We start from the raw sequence: 18,784 nt of genomic DNA, 5'->3' as shown, positions 1-18,784 counted from the left end.
ATCTTGAAGGGTATTGCCATGGGATAGCTCTGCTGGATAATAAACCGTTTCATTGAGGAATTTATATATTTTTTTATTAAATCTTTTTTTTAACATCAAATTTATATAGCAGTGCCGACTCCTTTTCAGGCCCTGGCCATTAGAGGGTAATTACTGCATGTTAGATTATATCATTTACTCTGAGAAGATGAAGAGTATAGAATGAGTCACCTCCATCAATTAATATGATCTATGAGTCGATAAGAGATATGGCCTGGATATTTGCCACTTCTCTGCGAAATCACCAGGTGATAATATGAAATTCCCTTCAAGGTCTCTCCTATGTTTTAATGAAGCCGGGCGATTAAAAGTGGTGTTTCTTACACATGTAATTATTTCTTTATTGATTTGTCAGCATCTTAGGTAAATGGTTTCTCGTGAAATATATCCCTGCTATGATAACCCGTCTCTGTTGCAATCACGAGAGAAAATCATTACAGGAAAGACCACCCCAGGGGGATGTCCGACATGGTGTGTTGATGTGAGTGTCCAAGTGTGTATCCAGCTTTGTGTGTGTGTGTGTATATCCCTTACTTGCTGTACTCTTTGAACTGTTACAGAACACCCCTCCTTACTGACACTTACTGTTGTCAAGTAGCAACAAGGAGGTACTTGATCGCATATCGGCAGAGACTGATTACTCTTTCTCTTTTTCTCTCAACTGCCATCCCTCCTCTTCCCCTGCCCATGTCTCTTCTTACTCAGGCCTCGAGGACGGGTGGAAGATGAGACCTCCCAGCCCTCTGCTGTTCCTGCTGTACGTCACGCTGTCCAAGAGTGTCAAGGTGGTCTCCAAGAGAGGCTCAGGTATTTAACACACTACGACCTCCTTTATTGTACCAGTTTGAAGCCTGTGCATGCAGGTTATTTTTCACTGACTGTTTTCAGGTAAGTGTGTGGGTGTGTCTCTGCATGTGATGGTAGCTGCCGACCATCAATGGATGGTGCGCTCATTGATGTATCTGGAAACTTCTGACACAAATGAATAGTATTTGTGCTGCTGTTTTAGGAACCTATGTCTGCATAGTCCAGGCCTACACACTGCTAAGATTGTCACTGCCAGGTTGGGTTCAGATGCAGGGAAAAAAATCTTTATTTATGCTTTATTATGGACACCATAGCTCATGGCACACTAAACAGATTCCCCCAGATTCTGCAGACTTCAGGCGCTCTCACTGGTGTGTGTTTTCTCACATGCTTTAGAGGAAATTGTTAAAAAAAAAGATAATGGGCAGGTAATTGCAAGGCACGTTGCCCTTCCCGTATATAGCATGAAAATTGGAACAATGCTGACCAATTTAAACACAAGTGCTCCTCTTTTGCCTGCGTCTTAGGCGAAGAGCATGTGAATTAATGAAAATATATACACTGTACCTCTCAGCTAGCGCAACCTCAATCTAGAGTGACTGACAGCTACCAAATGATCCAATTGCTCAATGACTGGGTCACCAAGGGTTACCGCGGAACTCATTTGGGCTGTAAATGCCAGCAAATTGAGTATCAATTGTGAACCAATGCAAAGGTCAAAAGAGAGAATGAAGAGCAAAAAGATTGAGGCTAAACACTTTTCATGACAGTAATACACATAGGGATTTAGGCAGTCAGCTGAAACACTGCAGGGAAAAGCTGCCAATAACAGAGGATAAGAAGGTCTGTTGCATTGTGTTGCAATTACGGCACTCAGTTTTCACATTCATTGCTTGTGTACAGGAACATGCGTGTGTGTGTGTGTGTGTGTGTGTGTGTGTGTGTGTGTGTTTGTACTGTGAAAATGAGTGGGCATGTCTGAAGATTTAAGGGCTGACCTTTTAGATAGGGGCTTTATATTGAAGGAAGCACACTCACTAGACAGACACAGACCCAAAGAGCAGCAGGACAACCTATCGATGAATAATGTGCTTCAACCAACAAAGAACGTGGTTAGTGACCCAGAAGTGTCATGGTGAAACAAACTTTAGAATTAATGATCCAAAGGATTGTGTGTGTGTGTATTATATATTATGTGTTTCAAGATGTTTGGCGTACAATTCAGAGGGCTAGTTAAAGTGCTGTCAGGATTGTACATCATTTCACTCGATAAAGTCCTACAGATGGGGTTAAAAAAAAGCTCTCCAAACTAGCAGGCTTGCTATTAGTCGGTTAGCACGCGTGTCAGTAAGTAGGAGTAAGCTCGTAAGTTCCCACAGTATATTTAACGCATTTGCACAATCGACTCCTGTCCCATAACTGTCTGCAAACCATTTCTCTTTTGTGGAGCAATATATGCTCTGACTGCGAAGGTTAAATGAACATGGGTGGTGCAACAGAGCTAACAATCTGCAATAATCTTACTCAATTTTGGTCTCTCTGGCTCTCCTTACCTTAAATATCAGTACTTTCAAGATGGAGTGCTTTTAGTCAGTGAGGCAAATTTGCATGTCAAAGTTGACCTTGACATTAAATAATTGGAAAAGAAATAGTTCACTCTTGTCATCAAATCTACTGATAGTGGCAGTTCCATTGGAAATGCCAGATTTTACCATTTTAAATGTTAGTGTGACCAGGCCCTAATACTCATATAATGTATGTGTAATGTTTTTGACCCAATATATTGAAAAAGACCCCGGCCACTTTTTTATCCTCCATCTGCTCATAAAACACAAGACCCTAGTACTTTTTTTAAAGATAATTTTTTGTCATTTTTCCTTTATTAGAGAGATTCGGAGAGACAGAGTTGGAATGGGGTAAAGAGGGGAAGACATGCAGAGAACTGACCCGGGTCAAGTCCCCTCTAGGGGGACACTCTAACCACTGTGCCACGAGCGCTAGACCCGAGTACTTGTTGTGAATTAATGTATTGACATATGTGTCTGTCCGAACATGTGCAATATTTAAAATAGCTGTTCTGTAATGTCTTTGAAAAGCTATAGCTATAGATGATTTAACAAATATAGATGCCCAATGTTGCTCCATAAGTAATTATTTAAGACAATAATCTTACCACTTGTTAGCTTTAATAAAAGGTTGGACACAAGGCTAAGCGTATGTCAGTGAAATCAGCATATTGACCTGATCAGGCCCTGAAGGCTACTTAAAGAGATCAATGAAATATAATTGATTGAGCAATTGCTTATCTGGAATCCCAATGCATAATTATTACCCAACTGATTTGCAGTATGTGACAGCTTTGGCCTCTGTCTTATGGTTATAGAATAAATGGAATGTAACATTCGGTTTAACTATTGAACTGTCCTTAAGAGGTTATTGACTGTATCTGTATATCTAACTACAGTAGGTATTTTGCATTAACAGAGATGTATCATTGTGGTTTATGTGGCACTTTGAATGCATGTGCATGCAAAGGTATTTGGTTGCTTGTGTGTGAGTACCTCTGTGCTTGTGCTTGTGCTGTCCGTGGAGGATTTCCATATAGATCAGAGACGGAGGGAACAGCACATTGGGTCAATCAAGTGGGTCCTCTGGGTCTTTCGTTCAAATATCGATTGCAGTTAAGTCAATATTACCCCCCAACTGAGGGGTCAAAAGGTGATGGAGTGTCACTCGGCAGTTTGGCTATTTAATTGCACCTGTCTGCCTGAATGATTATAAATGGAGGCCTGTCTGAAAATCTGACTAGCTCACAGGCTCACATTAAACCCCTAATCTGAGACATTTACGTACCCACACATATGTTCCCTGTTTTGAAAAATATGGTGGAAAGTCGGCGTCACAGAACGCAGCCTGGTGCTTTTTCTCACAATTGAGCATTAAATCAAAATGTATTGTTTTTTTTACGGGTGTTGTGATTTCAGTATCTTCTTTGCATTGTTATAAATTGTGGGGCCCTAAGACCACAAATGATCCCCTCTACATTCTAACATGCCCCTAAGTCAAGTATAGTGCTTGTTGGTATTGAGTCCACAGTGGATGTTTGAATACATCGCAGATAGAGGAAAATAAGGTTTGAGACACCTTTGTTTGGATTTCTGTTCTTTTTATTTGTTTGTTGGGTACCAGATGGGAATGAACTTTTCTTTCTGTAATATTGCGGGTAGAGTGGGGAGTTTGACTCCATAACCTTGAATAGTGATGGGTGTGAGGGATCAGCTGAAACGGTTTGATTAGACCTCAAGAGACAGTGGATAAAGCAGCTATTCAATTGATTTTACCCTCCCAGTGTCCGGACGGCATTCTCAGAGTTTGTTGCACTCCAGAATCCTATAATTAGTCAATAAAGAAGCTTGCTTGTGCTTGTGTTACCTTGACTAACACGTTTCCCAGAGGTGTGGATGCTACATTTGTCTTTTATTCCCCCTCATTCTTTGCACCACGCTTGGCAATGCTCATTGGTTTAATGGCCAATCAGTCTATTGCTGGTGTGGGTTTGTGCTGTTTTTTTAGTGTGTGTGTGTGTGTGTGTGTGTGTGTGCGTGTGCGTGTGCGTGTGTGTGTGCCATCTGTGGGTGTATCTATGAACCGTTCATACCCAGATCGCGTTTGACCCGCAACCCTTGAGTGTGTGTGCTCGGCTGCTGCTGAAAATTAGGGTTTTTACTCCAGGCACTCTGCTCAGTATGGCCTCTCACCTCGGTGTGATTGTGCAGTGGGACTGACTAAGGCCATGCTGATATCGTGTGAGATTCACTCCCAGGAAACTCAGAGCGGGAACTGTGACAGAAACAAGCTGTCAGGGTCCATCCATCAGACTGCACTTCTCTCTGTCTTTTGTCCAGCCTGGCCCAGTCACTTTTAAGCAAGCCTGTCCCAGCCTCTCTGCTAGAGATCCACCCCATAAAGACCCAGACCTTGATCAGACAAGACAAGGACTCTTTTACTGGGCTCTCAGTCCGTTCACTAACCCAATTACCAATTTACAGTGGGCTGTGAGCCACACTGAAGAATGTTAAATATGGGCAAGAGCATAAAAACCTGCTGGTCCGCACACCAGAATACAATGCCTGTGTCAAACGTTGTTAGGAGCGTCAAATAAAGAAGAATACATACAGTACAATTTGTTTAAAAAGAAGTGCTGAAAGGATAAATGTATTAGATCAACAGAGAATGAATCTATGACAATTCAGATTAGTCAGTCAGTCTTTTATCAAGTGAAACTGTCAAGCGAAATTGACAGTGACTTCTTTCCTTAATTATATTTCTGAGTCATTCGAATGATTTATATTTTCAGGGCCGCTCTAAGACGAAATTGAAGATTGGAAGACATCATTTTGGACTGTGCTGTCATCAAATAGACATCTCTGATTTATAACCATTGATTCTACTGTATATCATTTTACTGATTGAAGTGACAATGGGTAGGGTTTTTTTTGTTGATACATTGCCACACACTGCTGGTGTGTTTTCCAATTTAGATGTCCTCACCAGAAAAAATATGTAACTTTACCAGTAAGTCTACCTTATCAACCCAGGAAAAAACAGCTTCCAGCTCATTGTCCTTTGTATATGTAGGGCATGTCTATTTTTTTTAAATATGCAAATTTGTCACAACCCTATATGTGGATCCTCCAAGCACCTGCTGGCACTGCCTTGTCCCCTAGAATAAATCAGTTTCAGCAGAGACCAGTCAAACAAATGATCAATGTGGGAAGTTGACGTTGAAGTCTGGTACCGATTAACCACTGTTTCTCTTTATATTCGGGCCTCAGGCAGACAACATTTTCATCAGTCTTCTCAGAATACCTGCTTTCATCCTTAGGAATATCCTCTGGTCAACTGCAAACTTTTTTTTGTCTTGAGTCCTAACTGTCTTAGGAACAGAGGCCACCTTCAGAATATGTTGTACCCAACTATTCTAAGCCAATATGGCATTATCCATAGAGGGTACAAGAGGGTACATGTTTGGGACTTATTCCCCAGGCACTGAAAAGTAGTCAGTTAAGATCTGAAAACCCTGAAAGGAAAGTGTACTATGTTGGAATAGTGTGGCATAAAAACGGACATTCTTGCAGACAATAGTGACACGGAGAATGTTCCTTTGTCCCTTGGTTGAATCTAGTGGCAAAATCACGAGCGTAGCCCGATCGATTCAGATGGTCATCAAGCCAATGATTCCAAATATATGACACCTTGTTCATTCCCCTTATATACTCACGGAGCCATGAAGTGCCATTGTATTGTGATGTGCTATAACAATGGGGCTTAACCAGGCACTGGAAATTATGTTATTTCAGTGAAAGCCTTTAATTCTGCATTGATGGCTATGCAGTCAGGGACGTGATATGGCGTCTCTGCACATGACTAAAGAGTGTTGATATTTGGGCATCATAAGTTTTGGGATCTTTGTTTTGCAATGATGGAAAAAAGGTAAAAGGCACGGGACTACTTCAGCTGTGCTATAAACAATGGCATTAAAAATTGAGGTTTTAAGAGTATAAGATAAGATATTGGATATGCTGTTAGATGGCACCCTATCTATTCAAATGAAGATGCTCACTGAGTGCTAAGTTCTGTATTTTTGGGCGTTTTGAATCCTTCTATCAAAGAGACTAACTTGCCTATTTAGAAATTCAATTGATAGCGTTAGGAGATATATCAATATATATTGGACTTAATGGCTCGATACAGGTTTTTAACACTCACTATTTTATTGATGTGTTTTAAGTGTTTTTATTGGCCTCAGCTCATCACATGACCAGCAACTTTGGCTGTGGCCAGTATACTAGAATGCTAAAAGAAGGGATAATTCTATCCCTGAAAATATCTGTTCAGTTAATCTTAGAAGTTAGAATGATTTCGAAATTTGAAGAGTGATTCAGTAGTTTGTTTAATGTTAAAAATCCATGTGGATGTGGTAAGGAAACCTACACTGTTTCTTGATTGCTTTTAGGCACCAGAGTCTTTTTTTTCCCCAATGCCTTATATAGAGTAAGCACTGTGCTGGGAGTTCTTGCTCATCAGTCAGTGTAACCTGGTCAAAGGTCGTGTGTAGTTTATCACCATGTAATGGCCCCCCAATAGCACCCCAGTGTGTGTTGTCGTTTGCCACAGACTCACTGCCAGGACATAAAGAGACAATAGCCCTGATTATGAATTGCTCACAGCTGCATCTCTATGCCATCACAACCTCAGCTGCCTCTGCTGCCCCATACAGGGACAAAAAGTAAACACTGTATGAACACTTTTGTCCATTTCTGCACTCCAAATGTCATGAGAGAGAGCCAGACAATACACATCACTAAACACATCCAAGGCCTGCTGACCGGTCTGTTAGCTGGAATAATGGCTTTTAAACACAGCCTGCAGGGATGACTGAACATGGTGCAGTGGAAAACAACTCTCTGCACTCAGCTCAAATTCAAGGATGGGAGCATCGCTGTCTTACACTTAACCCAGTAGAGGCCCTATCTTCCAGTAAATATGAGGAGCACTTGAGTTGATTCAGTTGTAGTGTTTAATGGGATTATTGACCCCAGATTAACGTTTCAATGTGGATAAAAGGTTAGCCTGTCTGCATACAAAAAACACATAATTGAAACATGCTTTCACTCTCATATGAATCATTATATCTTACAAGGACTATTTCTGTACATGACTTAATATTAATTATTAGATTAATATTTAATGGTCAGTTGAAAATCAAAATGTAGCATTTTTCATTCTTGGGCTTTTATGTTTTAAATTAAACCCCAAAGGAATGTATGTATGTATATAACTTGTAGTTCCAGACTAATTTCAGAAATAAAGTGTAATTGTAAAAAAAAAAGCTATAAAACCCTGAGGTTGCAGAGGGGGGTACCAGCCATGACTACTGGTCTAATGTAGTGTAGCATACCAAAAGCCACTGCAGTCAGCTTGCTGTCTACAAACTTGAATATGACAGGACACTGCTTCCCAATTGCTAACCCTAACCCTAACCCTGGGATCATTTGGAAGCAATGATCCCAGCAATATGTGTGTGTGTGTGTGTGTGTGTGTGTGTGTGTGTGTGTGTGTGTGTGTGTGTGTGTGTGTGTGTGTGTGTGTGTGTGTGTGTGTGTGTGTGTGTGTGTGTGTGTGTGTGTGTGTGTGTGTGTGTGTGTGTGTGTGTGTGTGTGTGTGTGTGTGTGTGTGTGTGTGTGTGTGTGCGTGTGTGTGTGTGTGTGTGTGTGTGTGTGTGTATACAGTACATTGTGTGATTGTATTCATCTGAGCGTTTCCCTGTGTGTGACTTGTGATCTCCCAGCCTTGGCCTCTTGCTGTTTCTCTGAGCAGGGATAAAAAACGATACAGCCAATATTCTAGATGACTCTGCAAAGTCCCGCTCCAAATCCCTGATAAGAGCCTGTCATGGATAACTGTAAATCTGACATGGCCCCAAGGCAGAGTGGGGGATGAAGTCCATGGAGCTGACGTCTGAATAACCCCGTGATTAGTGCGAGGACAGGAATACAAAATCCCGTCAGTCACTCAGTTAATTTATTTGTCAAGGCGCTCTCCGATCATTTCACAAATCATACCGGTGCAATTTCTCTGACACTCGAAAACTGAAATGTGCCTGTCTATACATTTTTTTCCTGACAAGCAGATGGGTTAAATGACCTACACAAATAAGATGTAGTGAGACCTGGTCTCTACTTGTCATGCCTGTCTCGTTCCCCTGAGGTCGTCTCTGATGCAGGAAAGGAGTGTAATAGTTTATTGACAGGTCAACTGTCCACATTGACGTATGTGACGCATTAATAAATGACTGTGGCCAGTCTCAAGTTAAATGATTGATTCCCCTGAAACTTTAACTTGACATCTCAAAAATGAGGCTACCAATCCAAGAGTAGTTCCAAGAGTAGTTCCAGCTTCTGCATCTTTTTTCCTCTCTTTTTTGCATTGCCCTGCTAAGCCAGCTGCTTAGGTATAATGCTTAGCTCGTCCTTTATGCCTGTTCTCTTGATGTGAGCTACTAAGCAGGCATGTCCAACTAAGGATGTATTCATAAGTAGTGAATATGGCCAGCTTTATCAGCCCCAAGACAGACATCAATATGCAAACATGTACAGGTTTGTTACACCCCCCCCCTGCTGTTTTTGCCCATGCAACACACATGGACTTTTCATACACATACACTGGTACACAACTGAGACACAAAGACAGGATATCATTTCATATAATGGACAATTTTGTTCATTCTTCCCTGTTGGATCACAACACACAAATGCACCACAGAGGCTGTCCTGGCCCGGTCAATACCGCTCCCTCTAAATGATGAGGAATGGCCCGCGCTGCAGTAACACTGTGCTGGGAGATTGATCACATGCAGACTACTGGAGATTAAATGGCTTTCATGTGGGGAGACACACTGCCCCATGGACGGTGCATGGTGTAGATAGGAAGCCTGTTTTCTATGCTCGGTTAACAACAGCCACACAGCCTTAGCATGCGCGCAATAAAACTAAAATTGCATCGATTTTTTTCAGGAAGGTCAGAGAATTTTACAGGAATAATGGTTTTTGCTCACCAAAGTAAAGAAGAAGGAAGTCGTTGATTCTTTCATTGGTCAAATATTGATATGTTATTGGTTTGTGCCTCAGTTCTGGAAGTGTGGTGGCAATAGCTCTTCAAAACAAAATTGAGGATGTCTAAATGTTTAACACTAAGAGGAAGGCTTTTCTCAGGTGGAGGGTTACAGTACACTTGAGAAAACCACATGAAAGTAAGTCATTTTTATACAGGGGGTCTGTACATCGGTTGAAAACATTTATAACCCATCATAGCTTTGGATGATACTCACTCTGGTTAATGTATACTCAGGGAAATTACATGCATGTATGTGTGATGCCATGTGTGTCTTTGTATGTGTGTGCGTTGCGGTGCGTGAAGCTGTATATTTCAGAGTGAACAGATGATTATAAAAAAATGTGTGGTTTGATGTGTGTGTGCTGGTCTTCGCTGATAATGAAGCAAGTGCATCTGTCATGTCTGTAGCACAAGTACTTTGTAATAATCAGCATATGCACTGGTGTGTGTGTGTGTGTGTGTGTGTGTGTGTGTGTGTGTGTGTGTATGTTTGTGTACTATATACTACATAAATGCACTGCCAGGTAATTAAATGTTGGTAGATGAGGTGAAGTGCCACTAGATTTTTTTATAGACCTCAAGGCAATTAAGAGCACATTGAATGGTTGTGAATGTGATATAGTGGGAAAAGGTGTGTACTCCGTTTGCGAGTGGGTTGTGATATTTAATTTCCCGGAAGCCTTGAGTGTCTGTGTTGTGTTGGTTATGTGTATTTTTATATGCTGAGTTTTTGCAAACATTTCCCCTGGTGGGTTTGAAATTTTGCATTATTGTTCTCTCTAATATTGGACAATGGTGGCGGAATAAGTATTCAGATTAAATACCGAAAGTAGACAGTGTACAAATACTTCACTAATAGAAAAAGGAGTTTTATCAACCAATTGTATTGAAATTATCTAACATAACAGTAGTAATCATGCAGAATTGCCTCTGTCATTGTTTATTCATAAAATATTATATTATGAGATTTTTGTTACTTCATGAACATGTCAACAGCATTGTAGCTGGTGACTTTAAAGTCTGGTTTATATGTATAATATGTGCGTCTTGAATCGATAATGCATCATCATATTTTAAAATCAGTTTGAAAGTTTAAAACTGAAAATGCAAAGAAGATAGTAATACCATATGAATGTAATACAGGAGTGCAGAAAGTACAATATTTAACTCCAAAATGCAGCAGAGTAGAAGCTAAATTTAGCATACATTTTAAAAGTTCCTTAAGATTATAACAGGAAAGTACAGTAAAAGCATATCCAGGGTTTTTCCTGCATTCAAAAAATGTTGGCGCCCGCCAAAGGAATTTTAGCGCCCGCCAAAGGAAAATCCTCAGCGCCAAAGTGTTTTTTTTTTATATATATAGATAAATAAATAAAAATCTACTTAAAACGGCTCCAAATGTGTTTCCATTTCCGCGCCATTCCAGTCATATTACTTGCAATCTCAGCTGTAAAAAAATAAATCAGGTCGGGGATAATCGTTATTAAACATATAATATCATTGTTCCGCTCGCCGGGGCATGCAGGCTTATAAATGCAGCGCACCCTTTCAGCCGTGAGCTCCGCTCGGCCCCTCCCTTACCTGAGTTTAGCTATCGGCTCGTCCAGAGTAGGAGGGAGATGATGCGCATTGCCGGGTGTTTTGAAAAACTTCTAGATGACGAGAATAAAGGTAAAACTAATTGTGTTGTCTGAAAACACTTCAGACTCACAACAGACTAAAATAATGTGCAAGATTTGTCTCACAACAGACTAAAATAATGTGCAAGATTTGTCACACGCGAGTAACGTGACATACGCGACCGAGAGAGAGAGACAGAGAGAGAGAAAGAAAAGTGATATACGACCTGATCTGCACCTCTAAACATCCCGACCAATTTGTTTATTCACTTTAAGTCGAATCATAGTGGTCTATGACCAAGCAATCAATGAATAAAAACACAGGAAGTTTAAAGCTCCTTGACTCCTGCCACCACAACTGTCAACACTACAATGCAACTGCCTATCCAGCCAGCTCCATGACATAAATAAATCATGCCCTTACATTCAATGCTAGCAAAAGACGTGCCCTATCAACACCATTTACAACTGGTTATTTTTATTTTTACATATTTTTTTTAAATTATTAAAAATATGTTTCACTTATTTAGCCTATTTCTATTCTCCCTGTTTTCAGTTCAATTAGGCCTTTGTTTGAAGTCCAAAGTCATGGTGTTATTAGAAAAAAACCTTGCTAAAAGTAAAATAAATGCATAATGTTCTTAAATCAATGATTAACTGTCTTTAATAATCGTGATAACACAATGTGATTACTCAAAATAATCATGATTATGATTTTTCCATAATCGAGCAGCCCTACCTTCTTCCATGGTTTAGATCAATTAGAAACAATTAAAGTATTAGGCCTAAATAGGTAGGCCTAGTCATTATTAGTATTTTGACTTCATATATAGGTTGTTTATTGTGATTTCATAAGCGTCAGTGAGCTCCATGGTAACACAGTGATTGACAGGCTGACTGAAATGCTCTTGAGCTGGACAGAAACTCCCCTCTCCCAACCCAACACCCCTCTTAAAATACACAAACCGTTTGCCTTTACTGTCGCGACCCCAAAAAAAGTCGGTCGCGTACTGACCCCCCAAAGGCCCATTCTGAGCCAGGAAAAACCCTGATATCCAATCACAACATAGAGTATATTCACTTATTAACATGATTGAGAGGTATGTTTGATTGTTGTGACAATAACTACATCAGGTGCCTTTGGGAAAACCCTTGGGTTACACCAGAGTCATCAAAACTACAAAGTCCAGCATTCCACAAAATCTCCTTCAGGCCATTTAAACTAAACTAGCGTTGCACATAGGAATAAACACACACACACACACACACACACACACACACACACACACACACACACACACACACACACACACATACACACACACTCACTCACTCACTCACTCACTCACTCACTCACTCACTCACTCACTCACTCACTCACTCACTCACTCACTCACTCACTCACTCACTCACTCACTCACTCACTCACTCACTCACTCACTCACTCACTCACTCTCACACACAGACACACACACACACACACACACACACACACACACACACACACACACACACACACACAAACACACACACACACGCACACATCTCCGGTATTTGTGTGTATCTATCTACCATCCCTCATTAAACAAAAACTTACAAGAAGTGATCTCCATGCCGAGAATGCGGGGGAGGATTCTGAGTATGTCTCCAAATGCTAATGAGAGGAGCCTGCTTCAACAGACTGCCTTTCGCTGTGTTTTTATCCGACCGTGTGTGTGTGTGTGTGTTGTGTGTGTCTGTGTCTGTCTGTCTGTAAGTGTGATTTTTAATTTTTTTTGCAAAGGTAGGACAAAATCTCACCGCAGTTATTTTTTACATATCATTAGTAGCCTGCTGCAGCCCCATCACCTTGACAACTTCATCCCTTTTTTCTCCCTTTTGCTTATCACCATAACAACTAATCTCCCATAAATAGTGCTGTTTCCACGTCTGCCTCTGTCTCTTTCTTTCTCTCCGTCGCTCTTTATTTCTTTCGATCTTTTCTGAATGTTCTCTGCGCTTGTTGCCACAGCACCTCCCTCGTCCTTCACTGTCTTGGTTTCCTCCACTCCTGTCTAGTTGTTCTGTGCAGAGTTCATTTTTCTGTGCCACTGCATATGTGGGTGGTTATGGTGACTGCACAATAACCTTTCTACTGATGCACGTTGTCAAGTGCCTGTGCTCAGGGAGCAATCAATATAAAAGGCAGCTATAACAAGTTATCCAGCAATCTACCCTAACCTATATTGATTTAGTACTTTTTTCCTTTTTTAAATAAATGCGTTTTTTAATTTTTTATTATGTTTGTAAACTATCCTGTTCTATACGTCCTGTGTATTTGATTTAGGAGAGGCTTGTCATTTAGAAGATCAGGTCCTCTCTCCGTGCCTTTGTGTTTGACCGAAATGTGTTATTGACGGTGAGCCCGGCCCTGACAACTTGATTGGCCTACACTACGCTCCAGGATTAACTTGCCAGCGTGGCAGGCTTTTTACAATCAAAGGTCAAGCCATTGGTCTGTTTGGCTGAGTAGATCTGGGATTGACTTAACAGCCTGATGTGCTAATGCAGAGTTATCCCAAGGTTGAGCAGCATAGCAAGGACACGCATGCTGTGTTTTGTTTGCGGTCCATGTAGATCCACCATCTCTGAAAAGAGAGGTGCGGGGACATTTATAAAGGTGACAAGAAACTCCCTTTCCGTCTAAATCATTGCACATTTTAATTATTTTATCTGCCTCTATTGTTTCCCTTTGCCCGACTCCCGCTCTCTCTCTCTCTTAATCACTGTTTGAAATCACTAATTATTCTGGTTTATTCTGTCTCCTTTCCCCAACATAATATTTTCATCAGCAGCATATGAGAGGTCACTTTTGCTTTTTTTTTTTAAATCTTTCCCTTTCTCTCTCCAAAGCTCTAGGAAACCCTCCTGGATCCCCTCTTACATAACCGCCTGCACTCTCCTGGATAAGCATTATGTGTAATAATAAGCCATTTGAGTGTTTCGAGGCAGAGGATATGTCGGCTCTGTGTCTATCAGTGCCTCGCAAAATATTCGGTTTACCATCACGTAATTGCCAGCCACTTAAGAGTGATGCAAGACCAAAGCCTGAATAGCATCTCCACAGATTACAGCCCCATGCAGGGTTGTTTCTGGGAGATTGACTGGCAACCATCCTGAAGAAGATGCAATATAAGACAGAGAGAGGGAGAAAGAGAGAGAGAGAGAGACACACACACACACATGAATGGCGTTTGGAGCATACCGCTTGAAATGTCACTTTAAAGGGAAATTCTTTCAGGCTTTATTTGAAGGCAGCTGCTCCCACCACCACACATCTTGAATTCCTATAGTGTCCATATAGTGTCCATCCCATTCCCTCGCCGGTTCCCATACGCATGCTTCAGTGGCTTGTGATGTTGTAGAGTGTGACGTTAGGATCTCTTTTGAAGCTAAAGATGCCTATGCTCGCTCACTCTCCCCCTCTCACTCTGCCTTCATTAAGAGGTTGTCTTAAGCCACTAGGCTTAACGCTATTTACATTTTCATTATTCTACCGTTACCGGGAAGAAATGGTATGAAATCCAGCAGTGTTCGGGACATTAGACAAGCTTCATTCTCACAGCAAATGGATTTACATAAATAAGGAGGTTGATACATGGAAGCGAAAAGAGAGAAAGAGAGAAAAGCAAAAAGGAGATGAGGCAACAAAAGATGCAGTCGGGAAAACGTGATGAGTGAAAGGAGAGAGAGAACCTTTAAAATGGATCAAGTAGGGATGCAGAGGGAGAGAGAGAGGCAGATGTAAAGTGTTAAATGAGAGGGGATTGTCTCGGGTTCTCCGGCTGTATAAAGTGGGCTCTGAGGGACTGACAGAGGTCCTCTCATCCACTGCATGTGATCAATACAGCTCCGGGTTCCCTCATTACTGGAACAGACCTCTTTGTGTACAATACAATGGACCGGTGGGATCAACACTGTTCACGTGTATTTGTCATCCCGTGTTTGTGTTTGCGCATGGTAATAAGGCGTCTTCGTTTTGGACCCTTTTCCTTTGCCCCCTACATGATTTTGTTCACTTCTAAATCTTCCGTTTAAATCATTGCAGTATTACAGATTATTTGACCAACTTGCTTGGCTTTAGTACAATACGTCTTCTTCAGCTTTAGTTAGTTGAATCATGGCTGTACAAACAACATTTATTTTCACATTTAGTTTTTATTGATTGATTTTTATAAAACATCGGAGACCGATGTTGCAATTGTTAAAATTATTATCTGAGCTACCGTCTAAAACGCAGATATATTTAATTTAATGAAAGACAAAAAGAATCTGCTCATTTTATCATTTTAAAAACAAGCTGGAATCATCAATTGTTTGGTATATTTGCTTGTAAAATAACTTAAACGATTGAACGATTGATCAATAATCAAATAGCAGTTGTTGATACATTTTCATTTGATGGGTTAATAGATAAGTATTTGTGGCTCTGCACACTGAGGTGATGTGTATTTCTCCTATGGGATCACCTGGGGCATTATATGCGAGCACCATTGCAAAATAATGTCTGTTTGTTCTTGTTTTTCTGCAAAAAAATTCATAAATGAGGCAATCGGCCTAATGTTGTTGTATGTACGTATGTGTCCCAGTAGATTCTTTAGAATGCTAATGATACTATTTGCCTGAGAGGCTTCACCAATGTTCCTCTGGGAATCTCCGCCAATCTCGGGCTACGTTTCTCTCTTTCAACCCTCCCGGCGCACATTCCCAACTCATCTGACCTGAAGACCCTTCCTTCAAACCAGGAATAAAGACCCAACAATAGTAGGAAAGGACTCAAGTTTCCCTTTTTTCCCTCCATCAGTTGCTTTTCATCAGAATTTTCTAAGAAGGTTTTTCTATTCAAAAACCTTTAGAATCTCGACATCACAGTTGTCGGTGCTGTGGGTGGGTGTGTGTGTGTGTGTGTGTTTGTGTGTGTTGTATGAACTCGACACCCATGGGCCCAGGGTCCTCTCAGCGCTGCAGAATTAACTTGGAACTGCAGTGTGGGGTGTGACGTGTTCAAAAAGAAAGAGGGATTCTGTGAGCGTATATAAGAAACGGCTCATTCCTCAAAGTATATGTTCATTTAAGCCAGCTGCTTCTCACTGCTGCCTGCTTGTAGCATATGCTTTATAATGATGTAATGAAGAACTCTTATTGTAATGGTGGATGTTGAAGTGCAAATCATGTTCTCGGTCTCTCTGGTTGTCAGCAGTCCCAGAGACGCTTGAATGACAAATTACCACATATTTGACCCCTTAACACGGTATACTTTTGTTAGCCACCTCTACACATGCGTCATCTGTCTGCTTTTTCTGGACTTAAGTACTGACATCGTAGCTTTTCTAACCCTGTCGTTAGATATTTAAATCTGGGCAGAGAGGAGTAAACATATAACGGGAAGGGAAGATAACCCGGGTGCTTTGACTGTAATAGACACATCAGCTACTTTAATGAAAGGTAAACAGCATGAACACACAGACACGAGGGGAACAACTGTGTGCACAAGAGCTTAGTACACAGCCTCTGCATCCACTCTCTCCAAACTTTGCTCTGTTTGATCGGGGGTCAAAGGTCTCCCTCTTTACACACTGGAAGATTGAGATCTCGAGTGTGTGTGTGTGTGTGTGTGTGTGTGTGTGTGTGTGTGTGTGTGTGTTTTTCTTTGTGGGTGCACTGTGTCTCTGCTCCCTTTGCCTGTTTTGGAATCAGTGATTGTCAACCTCTGTTTCCTGATATTGGACTATAATGATATATGATAATTATGTTTAAGACTTGGAATTAGATTTTCCCATCCCTGTTTTGGGTTTAATTTCAACCCAAAACACAGCAATCAAATTTACAAAGCAATTCAGCCCCGTATTGAAGCTCCCTATGATTCTGAGATGATCTTGATGTACTATACTCATCTATTAACAGGACATTTGCCTGATGTTGCCATCCATCAAGCAGCTAAGCATCCCCATCCCCCCTCCCCCCCTTGACAGCACACACACACACGCACGCACGGCGAACACACACACACACACACACACACATGCACGCACGCACGCCAAACACACACAGACACACGCATGCCACACACACGCACACACACACATTTGTTAGTGTCAGAGGAGATGCTTTTACCAACCTCATCAAAAGCTCATCATTACTTGTATGAGAGAGAGAGAATGGGCGGGAAAGTGGAGTGCAATGTTGCAAGGGTGAAGGACACCTCCTCTCCATGGGTGCACCCCTCCCAAAAGAGCCCTCATATCGCTGATTATGCATTCAGTCCACTTCTGTGTCCCTCTCCATCCCTTGCTCTTGTATGTTGCATTAATCATTAATTGAACCCAGAGGTTTCAGCCAAATTAGCTGAATTATTCTGAAGTGGCTGAACGTCTGCTTTTGCGCTAATGGGAATGGTGCTTTCAGGCGGATGTTTAATTGAAAAGGCGGGGGTTTTATTTCACTCTACATTTTTGATAAGTAGTGTTATACTTAGATTATAGGCAAACCGATTTCCCCTCATCTAATGGACGGGATGAGGCTTGTTGGCAAAAAACTTTACAACAAACATCAAATGATCGGGAACTTAAGTGGATTCCCTACTTCCCATAGAATGAGACATTTCTATTTCAAAAAGATTGTTAGAGACAGTAATGACCATAATTGCCTGCCATGGCTCATTCACATCCCCAGCTCAATACAATACTGGTTGTATCTGCCTCTCTATCTTGTGAATCCTGCCTTTTTCTTGTTCTCTCTCTCTCTCTCTCTCTCTCTCTCTCTCCCTCTCTCTCTCATATTCACTGTTTCTTTTGTCTGGAGTTCTTTACGTCCTTTTTAAAACCTTCAAATGTCAATTGAAGGTTCAGACACAACTTCTTAAGGTACACTAAGAAGCCTCTTCAACATGACCTTCAAGTTTGCTTCCCTGAGCTGCAGCCTGCCACTAGCTACTATCTTTAGCTCTCTCTGTACACCATGCAGTGCAGTATGTACAGCTTCTCTCCCATGCTGTCCATCGCATATCTTGTCCAGCAGGCCTAACCATATCTCAAGTAACCCCCTGTCCTCCCCTGTAATATCCACTTTTTTGGATCCGGCCCTCCCACCAGCAGCCACAAACTGCCCTGTGTCTGTTGTGATCCCTGGTGCATCATTGGCAAGAGTGAGCCTAGGCACAGCTGTTCTACGGAGCAGGGCAGAGCGGGTACTAGCGGGCACGGGTCCAGGCTTGCCGGCAGCTGGATTAGCAGTGCAGACATTAGCATCTGAACTCCTGTAATGTGACAATATTACAGGGATTATGCCAACCGAGGGGTGAGTGGCAGGGGCCGACAAGGGGGAGGCGTGGGGGGGGGGGGAGTGACGGCATGCTGGGAAGAAAGGGTTATATGCAAAAATCTGGAAGCAGGCAGTTGGGGGCGTATGTATTGTGTGCACCACAGGATTATTGACTGCTGAGTAGAGATACGTTGGTGCTAAAAGAGTGAGGGGCCAGGAATGAAAGGATGGGTGGGAGGTTGGATTATGAATAAATGGTATTTTTGTAACTCCTGCAGATTTCAATGGTAATACCTTTTCAGTTTTTTTGTTTTTTAATTTTTTTTTACCAAAGCGATCGACAG

General features: G+C 41.5%; 1 protein-coding gene across 1 annotated transcript in view; it reads left to right on the top strand.

Moving 5' to 3' along the window:
* Nucleotides 1–764: 764 nt before the first annotated feature.
* The window catches only part of il1rapl1a (interleukin 1 receptor accessory protein-like 1a), a gene marked incomplete at both ends in the record, with an annotated part of 129,741 nt that continues 111,721 nt past the window's right edge, over nt 765–18,784 (top strand). Inside the window, one exon of the mRNA XM_080037661.1 lies at nt 765–846. Coding sequence (XP_079893787.1) covers nt 765–846 — 82 coding nt within the window. The remainder of the gene's footprint in view (nt 847–18,784) is intronic.

This window comes from Ammodytes marinus, assembly GCF_949987685.1.
Source record: "Ammodytes marinus genome assembly, chromosome: 12".
In the NCBI taxonomy this organism is placed as follows: domain Eukaryota; kingdom Metazoa; phylum Chordata; class Actinopteri; order Uranoscopiformes; family Ammodytidae; genus Ammodytes; species Ammodytes marinus.
This window is presented reverse-complemented; position numbering and strand designations above follow the sequence as displayed.